Source organism: Trichosurus vulpecula, chromosome 2 (genome assembly GCF_011100635.1).
Source record: "Trichosurus vulpecula isolate mTriVul1 chromosome 2, mTriVul1.pri, whole genome shotgun sequence".
Taxonomy (NCBI): domain Eukaryota; kingdom Metazoa; phylum Chordata; class Mammalia; order Diprotodontia; family Phalangeridae; genus Trichosurus; species Trichosurus vulpecula.
The window spans coordinates 334415369-334429156 of record NC_050574.1 but is presented as its reverse complement, the minus strand read 5'-3'; the positions used below and the strand labels follow the sequence as shown (position 1 = coordinate 334429156).

At 40.8% G+C, this 13788-nt stretch overlaps 1 protein-coding gene across 1 annotated transcript in view; it reads left to right on the top strand.

Annotated features, from left to right (window-relative positions):
* Positions 1-4283: 4283 nt before the first annotated feature.
* LOC118837662 (protein mono-ADP-ribosyltransferase PARP14-like) overlaps positions 4284-13788 on the top strand; it is an 86964-nt gene continuing 77459 nt past the window's right edge. Inside the window, exon 1 of the mRNA XM_036744671.1 lies at positions 4284-4544. Within this exon, the coding sequence (XP_036600566.1) occupies positions 4355-4544 (190 nt within the window). The 5' untranslated portion in view covers positions 4284-4354. The remainder of the gene's footprint in view (positions 4545-13788) is intronic.

The window sequence follows — 13788 nt, the reverse complement described above, 5'->3', positions numbered from 1 at the left end:
TATTTCCAATCTTGCATATCCTTGGGTATGTGTGAACCAGTCTGCTGGGGGAGGCAGCAAGTGCTTTTATCCCATCTCCTGTTCCTTTGTATCACCTGTCACCTGCCGGTCAGTACATAGCCACATATACTTTCATCTCATCCCCGCTGTCTCCCATCTATTTTCCCTAAGAAGCAGCAGTGGAGGAGGAGCTGAAACACAATAACCCATCTCCTTTGGGAAATATGTATCTATCGGGATTATCTTGTATTTATTATGAGAAATTGTCTCTAAAAGAAGGAAGTGGTTTGAAATTGTTGCCCAGTAGCTCTCAATGCCTTATTGCCTTGGGATGCTTAATAAATTCCTTTCAATTTCCTCTACCCGAGTTTACTTCATTATTGAGGGCAAGGCTGAATAAAGATTTTCTTTTAATAAACAACTGTTCATTAAGTGCCCAATATGTATAAAGCACTGTGCCAGGTGCTAAACATACAAAGATGAAGATTTATTGTTTCTTTTTACCCCACTTTTTTCTCTGTTTTCTTCTGTTAATTCTTTGGGATGTCTTTGTAAAAAATCAATTCTACATGCTGCTAATTTTCTCTGGTGAGAAGAGAGGGCCTACTGGACCATTCAGGAAGCTATTTGGAGGTACTGTATTCAAGTTACTAACCAAATGTGTCAGGTTTGCTACTTTAGAATGCTGGACACTCAAGTATCCTCAGAATAATCCAATTCAACCAACATGTACTAGGAGCTACTATAGCCAGGCATTGTGCCAGCTGCCAGGGATAAAAAACAAAAAATGAGACAGCCTTTGCTCTCAAGGGGGGCACAGTGGGCATCAGAGAGGAAAAGAGATAAGGAGGAACATTGTGGGGGAAGGGAGAAATATGATGTTCCAAACCTTCCCTGTTACCTTAGCACTTCCCACAGCACCATGCTCCTGTTCTCTCAGCTGAAACTCCTCCCACATCTGACATGCCTCTGACATTATTCTTCCTTGCTAGCTTCTCCTTCACTTCAGTCTCTGATGAGATAGCCCTTCTACTGGGCAAGGCCAAACCATTTTCATGCACCCTTGATCCCATTCACTCCCATCTTCTCCAGATGCACCATCATGTACTCTCTCTAATGTTCTATTTCCTCCATCTATTAATTCTTTCCCTGCTGCCCACAAACATGCTCATATTCCCTCCACCTCATCTTCAAAAAACCCTCATTAGGTTGTACCATCCCCGCTAGCTGTCTCTCCTTGCCTTCTCTGCTCAATTCCTTGTGAAGGCTGTAGATACAAGACAGATTCCCTTTCTTCTCTTACTACTCTCTGGTAATCAAAAACATGGCTCCTTGTTTCATTGTTTAACTGAAATTGCTTTCTGGAAAGTTACCAATGAGCTCTTCCTTAACAACCCTAAAGACATTTTAAAAGTCCTCAACCTTCTTGACTTCTGCAATATTTGACCCTGTTGATTACTTTTTTTTCTACTAGTTATTTTCTCTTCTTTGAAATTTTTATCACACTGCCATCTCTTAATTCTTCTTCTACCTGCCAGACCCCTCCTTGGTCTCCCTGAATGGATCTTCATTCTTGTCATGTGCAGTAGATATGTGTCCCTCAAATTCTCTATATTATTTCACTGGGTAGTATCCTTAGCTCTCTTGGATCCAATTATCATCCACATGCAGATGATTCCCAAATTTTATACATACAGCCTTAGTCTTTCTCTGGGGCTACCATTCCACAGCACCAACTTCTTTTTTTTTTACATCTTGGCCTAAATGTATCAAAGGCATCTCAAATTCAATATGTCCAAAACAGGACTCATTTGTTTGATAAATTCATATTTGCATATACATAAAACAGGACACATCTTATAAAGATACATATGTGTGTATCCTACTGCCTGTTAACATACAGGTTTTTTTTTCTTTTTCATTAGGGGATATATATGTGTTTGCAAGGAGTATATATTAGTGAATAAATAATACCATTAACATTACTATATAATGCGAAGGCTCAAATTTAAAACTGGAAAACCTTAGAAAACTTTTCTCCAAGACCTTTTTTATTTATTTAAGATGACTTTCTCTCTCACCAACTGAATTTGAAGAAAATATTAGAAATACTGAATCATGATTTAAGAAAAAGAATTGTGAAAAAAGTTTAAGATAAATCATTCATTGCATTTCTGCTGTTACTTGGGCCACAGTGAACAAATTACTTCATCACTGGTCTGCTCTGAGTTTTTTTCTTTATCCACACAGTCAAAATGATAATACTTATGCTAACTATCTCAAACAGGGTGGTTAAGTATCAAATGAAATAATACATTTTAAAATTATACTTTGTAAGCATAATACTGAAAGGTAGACTGGCACAGGGGATCAAGGGCCACCTTAGAGTGAAGAAGACCTGGATTAAAGTCTTCCCTCAATCTCTTACTAGGTATATGCCAAGGCCAAGGAGCCCCAGTGCTCCAGGGACCTATCTAAATTACATCTACTTATTTACATAAGGAGAATTATTTTCACATACTAATGAAATCATAGGAGCAGATGGGAAGAAAATAAAAACCTTCGAAGCATTTTTAAGTTATTACCACATATTGACTGGTGTATGGTTTTTATTCTTCTCCTCCCTTGCCCCCCCCCCCCCCCCGCCAAGGATTTTTATACTATGGAATACAGTTTTATGTGAAAGTGCTTATAGTATACAATGTTCATTCCCATACACGGAAGACAAGTGGTACAACACAACTTAATTCAAAAAAAAATTTGTCATTGTTAAGTCTGTCCAACTCCTCAAAACTCCATGTGGGGTTTTCTTGGCAAAGGTCCTGCAGTGGTTTGTCATTTCCTTCTCCAGCTCATTTTATAGATGAAAAAACTGAGACAAACAGGAAACTGAGGCAAACAGGGTTAAGTGATTTTCCCAGGGTCACACAGCTAGGAAGTATCCAAGACCAGAGTTGACCTCAGGAAGATGAATCTTACTGACTCAAGCCCAGCACTCTGCACCACTCTGCTGCCCCTCAAGAGCAACATGTAGTTCAGTTTCTTGGAGGAACTGACATTTTGGCAAGAGAAGGAAGAATTTGCTCTGAGCTGCTTCTTGCTTTTTTTTTTTAAATAACTGATACTCCATGGATATACTCTTCTCCTCAAATAGATCTCCAAAGAACAGGAGTAAACACTGTCAGGAGACTTTCATTTGTTCCTTGACATTATCGCTACTAAACCTAGGAAATTTGCTCAAAGGCCTAGGATAGGGAGTGAGTGACAAGGACAAGTGGGGATTAGGGTGATAGTGTTGACTCTGCAACCCAATGACCTGCCTTTGAAAGTCACCTCCCAGGTCCTTGGTCCCAGAGGCAGCTAGGTGGCACAGTGGAGAGAGGGTCTGGCGTCAGGAAGACCTTAATGCCCATCCAACGTCAGACACTAGCTGTGTGACCCTAAGCAAGACATTTAACCTGTTCAGTTTCTTCAACTGCAAAATGGGACAATAACAGTACCTACCGCAAAAGGATTTTCAGGATCAAACGAGACATTTGTTAAGGACGATGCTTGGTTGGCATATGGTAAGCGCTCCAGAAATGGTTATTCCCGTCCCACTGGGACTTTCTGGGAGTTATAACTTCTCAGAGGCTCATTTCCCTCCTTTTGAAAATCACGGCGTTGAACTAGCTGATCTCTCAGGTCTCTTCTACGTCTAAATTTACGATCCTACGAGACTAAAGCTTTGGGTCTGAAAGGTGCTCCTGGCCGGCCTGGTAAAGCTCTGTCTGAATTCAGAACGAGAGTCCGCCAATAAACAGGCACTGTCTTTTTAAAACGCAGAAACAAAGTGGTGCTTTTCGTGGCTTTGAGTTTTCTGGAATTTTGACAGCTTTATATGTGAGTTCCTTTCATCCACACAAGACCCTGAAAGCAGAGCCGACCCCATTTCCCAAACGCTCTCTCGTCAGCCTAAAGGAAATGAGCAGGGGTCCTGGTTCGAGAGATGTGTCGATCCGGGAGGGGCCGGGGCAGAGAGGCTGGAGAAGGTGCTTCTTGAGAGGTCTGTCTTCCCTCCCGCCAGAGGACCCCAGCACAGCCTTTGCTCACCTGAAGTAGCGTTGTCTGCAACACCCAGAGAAATGGATTGTGAAGTTGGGAATAAGAAAGAAGCTTCGGGGAAACGAAACTGAAACTTTGAAAACTATCTGGGGTAGGGCTGGAGAACTGGGGGGAGGGAGGTTGGGTTAAGGGGCAGAAAGCAGTGCTGACTGAACCCTTGCTTCTGCCCCCTCTGCTCCTCAGTTACTCGCCTCCCGAGCCAAGCTTACATACATTGGAGCCTGGACTCACGAGTCCTCACCCTGCCTTGATGGCCACTAACGGCGCTGCCTCCTTCCCTCTTTACCGGGTCCTGGTCTTGGTGCCCAAGTACTATTCTGGACTGGAGAGGAAACTGCAAAAGTATTTCCAGAGCCCGAGGAAGTCCGGGGGAGGAGAGTGCATGGTCAAAGCTGGTACCATCGAAGGCACTTTCTGGGTAGAGTTTTTGGAAAGAGAAGGTGAGTAGGAAGGGGTTGGGGGAGCCGCTGGACAGTGACCAAAGTGGAGGAAAGGCTGCGGCGGGGAGACGGGGTGAACTGGGAGAGGGCACCGAAGTGGAGGACAACCTGAGAAGGGGCACTGGGAAAAAGGGCTTGGGTTAAGAATAATAATAGCTTGCATTTATATAAAGTTTACGGTATGCGGGGCACTGTGATAAGCTCTTTTCAAATGCTATCTCATTTAATCCTCCAAACAGCTCTGGGAGGTAGGTGCTATTATTATGCCCATGTCGCATTTGAGGAAACTGAGGCAGAGGCTTAGTGGCTTGCCCCTGGTCACATAACTAGTAAATGTATGAGGCCACATTGGAATTCAGTTTTCCTGACTCTGGCCCCAGCACCACCTGGTAGCCCCGATTGATGGGATAAATGTCTGCCCCTTTAGAGGCGTTTTCTGAGGGTTTGCTTCATTTCGCTGGGTTTGGATATGGGCTCTCTCTCACGAAGGTAAGGGATCCATCCTCTTTGTACCAGGTCAATATACATTTATCATAGTTAGGTGGTTTCACCTCCTCTGCATTGTTAGAGGGCCAGAAATCTCCCCACAATATCACCTACAAACTTTCTGGGATGAAGCTGGCTGAAACACCCCAGTGGAAATAAGAACTACCAATTGAGCCATACCTGAGCTGTTTCTTGGTGGGGGGTGGGGGGAGGAGGGTGACCAAGATTATGGTTACCTTTTAAGTTTCCCAAAGAGCTGTCTTATGCCTTTTGATTCTCACAACAAAAATCAGAAGAAGTAAAGAGAACAACCAGAACCTATTATCCATCTTAAAAAAATATGAAACATTCAAACTAACACAAGATCAAATACAAATAAGACACTAAAAGTGAGTTGGGTGCTATTTGTATTCACATTTTACTGATGAGAAAACTGGGAATGAAATGTTAAGTCTTTTGCTGAGGATTATACAATAGGTATCTGAGGAAGCTTTTAAACCCAGTTCTTTCTGACTTCCAGGTCCAGCAACCTATCTTACTATCTCTTTGATTCTAGTAGTATTCAACAAATATTTGTTTAAGTATTAGGGCACTGACAATAAGTGGTAATAGGCAGTGACAAGTCATTTTCATATTACTCCATCTAGTGCAGGTTTAAGCATTTCAAAATCCCACTGAGGTGCTCTCTGTTGTTTTTTTTCTTCTTTGTGGTCAACAGGCCTCTCTTTTTTTAATTAGATTTTTTATTTTTAGTTTACAACACTCAGTTCCACATGTTTTTGAGTTCCAAATTTTCTTCCCCTTCCTCCCCTCCCCATTCCCCCCCAAGATGGCATGTAGTCTGATATAGGTTCTACATATACCTTCACATTAAACTTATTTACACAATAGTCAAGTTGTAAAGAAGAATTATCAACAGGCCTCTCTAGTAGGCCCCATCAATCCTTGGGATCCAGAGCTTTTCTTCCTGATCCACTAGAATTCCACCCCCATGACTTGGTCTTAGATGGAAAACATCCTCTTTGCTAATATTTGGTGTGTGTGTGACAGCAAGCCCATTTTATAGATCAGGAAGATTTATAATCACAGTAGAACTCCAACTCTCTTTAACCAGAATTTTTGTCTTTAACAACTGCACCTTCCAAGGGATAGCTACTCCTGGTCTCAGAATTAGCTTCCAGAAGTTCTTGGATCCCTGCTCCCCCTCCCCCATAGCCACCTCCAATGGCTTAAGTAAGAACAAATCCTTCTTTTCCTCATAAGCCAGAGAAAAGGTGGAATTTTTCAGGAAGAACAACATAACAAAAAGAAAGAATAGAAAAGATCATTTTACTCATTTTTCTTTCCCTAAGGTAGCAAAAAATTTAGCCACAAAATGCCTGGCTGTAACCAGGAAGAAAAGAAGTAAGGAAGAGATGAAGGAAGAAAGAAGGGATGGAAGGAAAGAAAGACAGAAGGAAGAAAAGATGGAAGGGAGAGAAAGAGAACAGGAGGAAAAAGAAAGAAGGAAAGAAGAGAAAAAGGAGAGAAAAAGAAGACATATTGTTTTTTCTTAGAATTCTTTCTTCTTATCCTGTCTGCGTTTCCAGTTTCCTTCTTTTTCTTGCACTTGAGTATCCCATTACTGTTTCTTCTTCTAGCTTTTGCCTCTCTGGCCCCGTCACCCTCAACCTGCTATTTCTCATCTAGTTTTCTCATCTATAAAATCAGGGGTTTGGATGAGTCAATCTCTGGAAAGTTACTTGGAAGTTCTAAAAATTCTAAGATTCTATGATTTTAGGAATGTTTACCAAGACCTATACCAAGCATAAAGTTTGAAAGATTGATAGCAATATAAAATGTAAGTTCATGCTCCTGTGACTTGGTCCTATATGTTTAGGTGGGGAAAGAAATAGTTCCTGTCCTGAAAGTGGGAAGGGAAGAAGGCATAGAAATTCCAAGTCCTACAATTGTATTTGCACATAACTCAGGTTACCATTTGATTTAACTGGGCTCTTTTTCCTGATCATAGGAGTCAGAGCTAAGCTAGCATTCCCTTAGTTCAGGTTTGATGTTGGGTTGAAATGAGGCATTTACATTGAATATTAACACAAGGAGGTTTGCTTTGTGCTAACACAGAAAAGGTCAGGGAACCTTCTGGATTCTGAGCTCTCAGCTTTCTTCTTAATATTACAGGTTCCACTCCCTGCCATTCTTTGTCCTTAGTGCCCTACCTATGTCTGGATGGACAAGTCTACCTCACAAAACCTCCATATAAAACTTGGTGTAACAGACTCCAGAATACTGAAAAGAGAACAAGGAGATGGAAAAGAAAAAAGTGAGGGGAGGAATTGCACAATAATTAAAATTTTTATCAGAGAAGATTTAGAACTGACAAAAATTATAACTCAAATTTAACTTATTTAGTACCTGAGTATCATGTAACTTAAAATAATTGACTATGAAGCTTCATTCCTAAATTAAAGAGCAAACAATAAGAATGTAATGGGGGAGAAACCAAATCTTGCTACCACCACTCCCTTTTTTTTCTTTTGGAGTGGGAAGGCAGGGCAATTGGGGTTAAGTGACTTGCCCAAGGTCACATGCAGCTAGTAAGTATGTCAAGTGTCTGAGGTTGTATTTGAACTCAGGTCCTCCTGACTCCAGGGCCAGTGCTCTACTCACTGCACCACCTAGCTGCCCCAGCACCTTTTTATATAAAAAAGCAGGTTTAAATTTCAGTCTTGCCACTTAATTATCATATAGAGTGATTGACATGGAGGAGTAAAAGAGGCAGAAAAGACTCCTGCAGAAGGTGGTCTTTGAGCTGAATCTGGAAGGAAATCAGAGAAGCTAGGAGGCAGAGGTGGGAAAGGAGAGTGCTTCAGGCATGAGGAGCAGCCAGGGAAAGGCACTGAGTCAGGAGTCAGAGGGTTGTGCTTAAGGAACAAAAAGGCCAGTGAGGCTGAACAAGAAAAAAGAGGGGAATAAAGTCTGAGAAGAGTGGAAAGGTGGGAAAGGACCAAGTTGTGAAGCCAAACAATATTTTATATTTGTCCTGGAGGGAGTTAATAGGAAGCCATTAGAGTTTATAACAGGGGAGGGTGACATAGTCATCTGAGCTTTAGGAAGATCATTTTGGCAGCTGTGTGGAGATTGGACTGGAGTGAGGAAGAGTCAGAGTGTGGGTAGAGCTCTGATAATAGTCCAGGTATGAGGTCTTGAGGATTGGCCCCAGGGTGACAGTTGCCATGTGAGTAGAGAGAAGGAGTGAGGGGTGCATGAGAAATGCTATCAAAGTAGAATGACAAGACTTGGCCATTGATGGAATGTGTGGGGGAGGGGGTAGCTTGCAAATGAGGAACTGGGGATAATACCTACATTGTGAGCCTGAAGGAATGGTGGTGTTCTTGATAATAATAAGGAATTTCAAAAAGAAAAAGGGTTTTGGTGTAAAGATGAGTTTTATTTTGCACATGCTGAGTTTGAGATACATACAGGACATCCAATTTGAAATGTCTGATAAGTAACTGTTGATATGAGACTGGGGAGTCCAGAGAGAGGTTAGGGTTGGATAAATAAATCTGAAGATCCTATGCATGGAGATGATAGTTAAGCCCATGGGAGCTGATGAGATCTCCAAGTGAAATAGTACAGAAGGAAAAGAGGAGAGTCTAGGACAGAATCTTGGGGGACAACCAGGTGTGACCTGGAAGAAGATCCAGCCAAGGAGACTGAAGAAAGGTCAGACAGGTAAGAGGGGAATCAGAAGAAAGCTATGCCATGAAAGACTAGAGAGAAGAGAGTACTCAGGAGAAGAGAGTGACCAACAGTGTCAAAGGTTGTAGTTTCAAAAGGATGAGGATTTAGAAAAGGCCATTAAATTTGGCAGTTAAGAGATCATTGGTAACTGTAGAGAGCAGTTTCAATTGAATGATGAGGGTGGATGCCAGATCTCAGATTTTTTAGAAGAGAGTGAGAGGAAAGGAAGTGGCCACACCAACTGTAAGCTTTCCATCAGTCAAAAAAACCTTAATTAAGCTCTTCCAGGCACTGTGCTTGAGTCTTCAAGTGAGGAGGGTTTTTAAAGGAAGGAAGAGACATGATCATATTGGGAGGCATGAAGAGGCCTATGACTTGATAGATGTGTTGGTTGATTTTGCTGAATTGCCTTTTTTTCTCTCATGCCTTTTCTATTCTGTGTCTTATGGGTTGGCTTTTTGAGTTAGAGAGACGAAAGCAATTTTTAAAAAACTGGTCACAGAGAGGTCTTTTGCGGAAAAGGAAACTGAATTCAGCTCACTTCCAGTTTGCTGTTTTGCACTGGAGAGAAGTACTGTAAAGTCTAATTTCTGAAAGTTGGAAGCCAAGAGGGTTTGAAAAACCAAGCTGGGGCTACTGACCAAGCGGAAATGGGGAGCTTCCTGCCAGGGACTGGCTAGTGCACTTAGTCACAGGAAGTTGTTTACAGCCACAGGGCAAAAACTTAACAGCTAGGGAGGGACTTTTCCAGAAAACGAAAGAGGAAGTTTTCTAAGCCTGGCGATTAGGTTTAGGTCTGGAGAGGAGGATGGAGGCATCTGATTCTTTCCCTCTGGTGCTGGATGGTCCCTAGGGTCCCAACTCCCCCACTCTCCCTGCCCAACACCACAAGAAGTTGCTTAGAAGTTGCAGGGCTACTTGCAGAGCCCCTGGAGATCAGGACAGGGTGAGTGTGTGCTCACACAACAGATGGGATGCTCTGAGATCCTTCTCTTGTACAATGAGGAAGGAAGTCAATATTGGTCAATATCCTACTTTATCATTTTATCTGCCACCTTGTATCAATTTGGGCACAAGTTTAACTCTCTTAGAGTGTAAGTTTCTTGAGGGTAGTAGGTCTGTCATATTCACCTTTCTATCCAGAGTATCTAGCTCAGTATTTTGTCCTTGTCTAGATGAATTTCTATTTCTATGTGGCTTTCACCCAGCTCTACTCCATATCCACTTTCCCATGTCTGCAGACTATCCATATGCCTAGAATGCACTCGTTACTCACCACTGCCTCTTCAGTTCCTTAGCATTATTATATTCATTTTATAAACGGGGAAACAAATATTTATTTTCTGTGTTCTTTTTTTCTTTTTCTATGCAAACAAAAGGAGAACTGAGAGGTTTTGAGGGAGGAAATAATATGATTAAGCTTTTGTATTAAGAACTTTTTTTGGCAATGATGAGAAAGATAGATTTCAGGCTTAGATTCAATTTAGCTCAGTAGATTGAATCTGGCCTGGTTGTGAAAATAAGCATCACATTTGGCAGGACCCGGCATGTTGGTATTTTGGGGTCTCGAGCACCCCTAAAACATATGGTTCCCTACCCTCTTCATTTTTCTTTAACTTCATCACATCCCTTGGACAGGGATGCTAAAAATTACAAGGAGAAGCTCCAGGAGACATAGAATATCTTACAGAGAAAAGAGGAAGAATTTCAAATTTCACTGGACAATATGAGGAGAGAGGCACAGTGTAAGGAGAATACTTTTTCTCCTAATCAATTACATCTGAATATGAGAAAATGCTCCAGTTCTTATGGGATAAAGAATATGTATACCTTCAAAGACTGGTCCAGGAATCCAGAGACAACCTGGCAGAAATCGAAAAGAAGAAGGCCAAACTATCACAACAAATCCAGAATCTGCAGCAAAAGATATTAGAAGTAGAGGGGCACTTGGATAAGGCTCCCTTGGAAATGCTTCAGAAAGACTTCTCAGTGACTCCCACCATTAGAAAATGTCAAGACCAAAAATATCACTATTTGACCTGTTGGACAACAAATGGAAAAGAGATGCTGGAGACATAACCACACAGAGCTTCATAAAGGCAAGGCTTAAATAGTTGCCTCTTTACTTACAAAGAAGCATTACTTATCACAGTACTGAAAATAAGTACTAAAAAGGATGCTGACATCAACAAGGAAGTTAAATGAGTTGGAGGGAGAAGGGCATGGGGCTGAGATACAGTTTTGTAACAGAAATTGTTAAAACTATACAACAATCAGGCATGGCAAGTTTAAAAAAAGATAGATTTCAGAAGAAGCTATAATTCAAATGAGGTAATGAGGACTTGATTTAGGATAGTGGCAATGGAATGGAGAGAAGGAGACATGTAGAAATTTGACAGTGATTGAATATAGGAAGGAAGGGTCACAGATACATTTGAGCTTTTGAGCTTGGAAGCATGGGTATGAGCAAAAGAAATATGGCAATTAAAAAGCAGAATAGGCTTCTGGGAAAATTCTGTCTCAGACCCCTACTGACAGTGTGATTATGGGCAAGTCACTTGGATTCTGTCTGCTTCAGTTTCCCAAAGCCATGGGAGTAGATAAGATCACCAAAGGAGAGGATGTGGAGGGAAAAGAGAGTCATGAACAGAGCCTTGGAGGCTATCCAAACTTAAAGTCTGAGATAAGGAAAAGAAACAACTGGAAGAGACAGAGCAGGGGCAGCCAAAGAGACAGGAGGAGAATGAGGAGAAAACTGTTATAGAAGCAGAGGGGGAAGAGAGTATTAAGAAGGAAGTCCACTGTCAATTAGTCAATAAACAAGCATTTATTAAAAGTGCTTACAATGTGCCAGGCACTGCTCTAGGTGTTAGAGATAATAGACAAAATGCTGTAAAATGAACTAGGAAGAAGTCAAAGAAAAAAGTTACTATACTTATCAACTAAGAAGTCATGGCCAGAAAAGGAAAATGATAAATGTTGAAGAAGACATGGGAAAATTGGGACACAAATGCATTGTTGTGAACTGATCCAACCATTCTGGAGAGCAACTTGAAGCTATGCCCAAAGGACAATCAAACTATGCAAAACCTTTGATCCAGTAATACCAATACTAGGTCTGTATCCCAAAGAGGTCATAATAAAGGAAAAAGGAACTACATGGACCAAAATAGTCATAGCGGCTCTTTTTGTTGATGGCAAAGAAAAGGAAATTGAGAGAATGCACATCAGTTGGGGAACGGCTGAACAAGTTGTGATGATATATGAATGTAAAGGAATACTCTTGTGCTATGAGAAATGATGAGCAGGCTGATTTTAGAAAAATCTAGAAAGACATACATGAACTCATACTTAGCGAAGTGAGCAGAACCAGGAGAGCATTGTACACAGTAACAGCAACATTGTGCAACAATCAACTATGATAGATTTAACCCTTCTCAGCAATGCAATGATCCATGACAATTGAAAAGACTCATGATGGAAAATGCAGTCAACGTCCAGAGAAAGAAGTATGGAGTCTGAATATAGATCAAAGCAGACTATTTTCATTTTTTGTTTTTTTTCATGATTTTTCCCTTTTGTTTTGTTTTCTTTCACAACATGACTAATGTGGAAATATATTTAACATGATTGCATATGTATAACCTATACCAGATTGCTTGTCCTCTTAGGCAGGGGTGAGGGGAGGGAGAAAGAAAAATTAGGAACTCTATATCATATGAAATGAATGTTGAAAACTACCCTTACATGTAATTGGAAAAAATAAAATACAGTTTTTTAAAAAAAAAAAAAGAAGTCATGGCAACCCTAGAGAGAACCAATTTAGTACAGTGATAGGTAGGAAGCCATATTGAAAAGTTAGTGTATAAAAAAATGGAGGCAAGAGATAGCCTACTTATGCTAAAAATTTAACAGTACAAGGGAGAGATATAGCATAGTCATTTGAATGGATAACAGGATCAAGGTGAGAGTTTTCTGTTTGTTTATTTCTTTGTTTCAGGATAGAGCAAAATAACACATTTATTGGCAGAAGAAAACAAGCCAAAATATAGGGAGAAATTAAAGATGAAAGAGAAACTGGAAGTTCTGGATGGAGTAAGGTTGAAAGGAGATTTGGAGGGATCAGGATGTCCAGTTTTCAATGTGACATCAAAGGTAAAAGGAGGAGAGAGTGGGAGAATTAATGGAAGCTTTGAGGTGGAGTTGAAGAATGATGAAGATTATGAAGGCAGTAGGAATCAAGATAGAGCTGAGGGTTAGTTCCAGAAGGCAGAAGGTTGGACATAGCCCTTATGAGAAGCACGTTGGGAAGCTAATAAGAGAGGGGAGAAACTATTGGGCCTGCAGCTCTGAGGGCCTAATTGCTATTAAGTAGCATACATTTATAGTAGATTCATTCAGCAACTATTTTTAATTAAAAAATTATGCTACTAACAAACATTAAAACTAACATTTCTGTATACAGAATCTTCCTGAAAGTGTCCTGATCCCCTGACTGTATCCACCTGGAGAGCTCCCAAAGTGGAATTTAGGCCAGCCCCCACCTCAGTGTCATAGATCTCATCTTCTCACCTCCTATGTTGTCCTGTGCTGGGGAAATATCTCACCACAACCTATTATTGGCTTGACTACTCTCAAATTTGTTTTGAGGTGTTATTAAAGTTGTCTGGAGGAAAATGTTGGGAGAACTTAGCTGCTTCCTCTACTCCATCATCTTGGCTCTGCTCCCTGAAAGTCTCACTTAGTTACCTTTCATCATTTCTGAGAGCACAATATTAAGCTATTACATATATATGTATATGTATACGTATATATGCACATACATATGTGCATACATACATGTATACATACACATACACACATAGATATACATATGTATGTGTGTGTGGGTGTGTGTGCATATATATATATATGTATATGTATATATGTATTTGTTCCACCTTTCCCCCAGTTGATGTTCTTCCCCATAGTTTCCAATTCTTTGTCACAAAAAAGAGCTGCTATAAATACCTTTTGT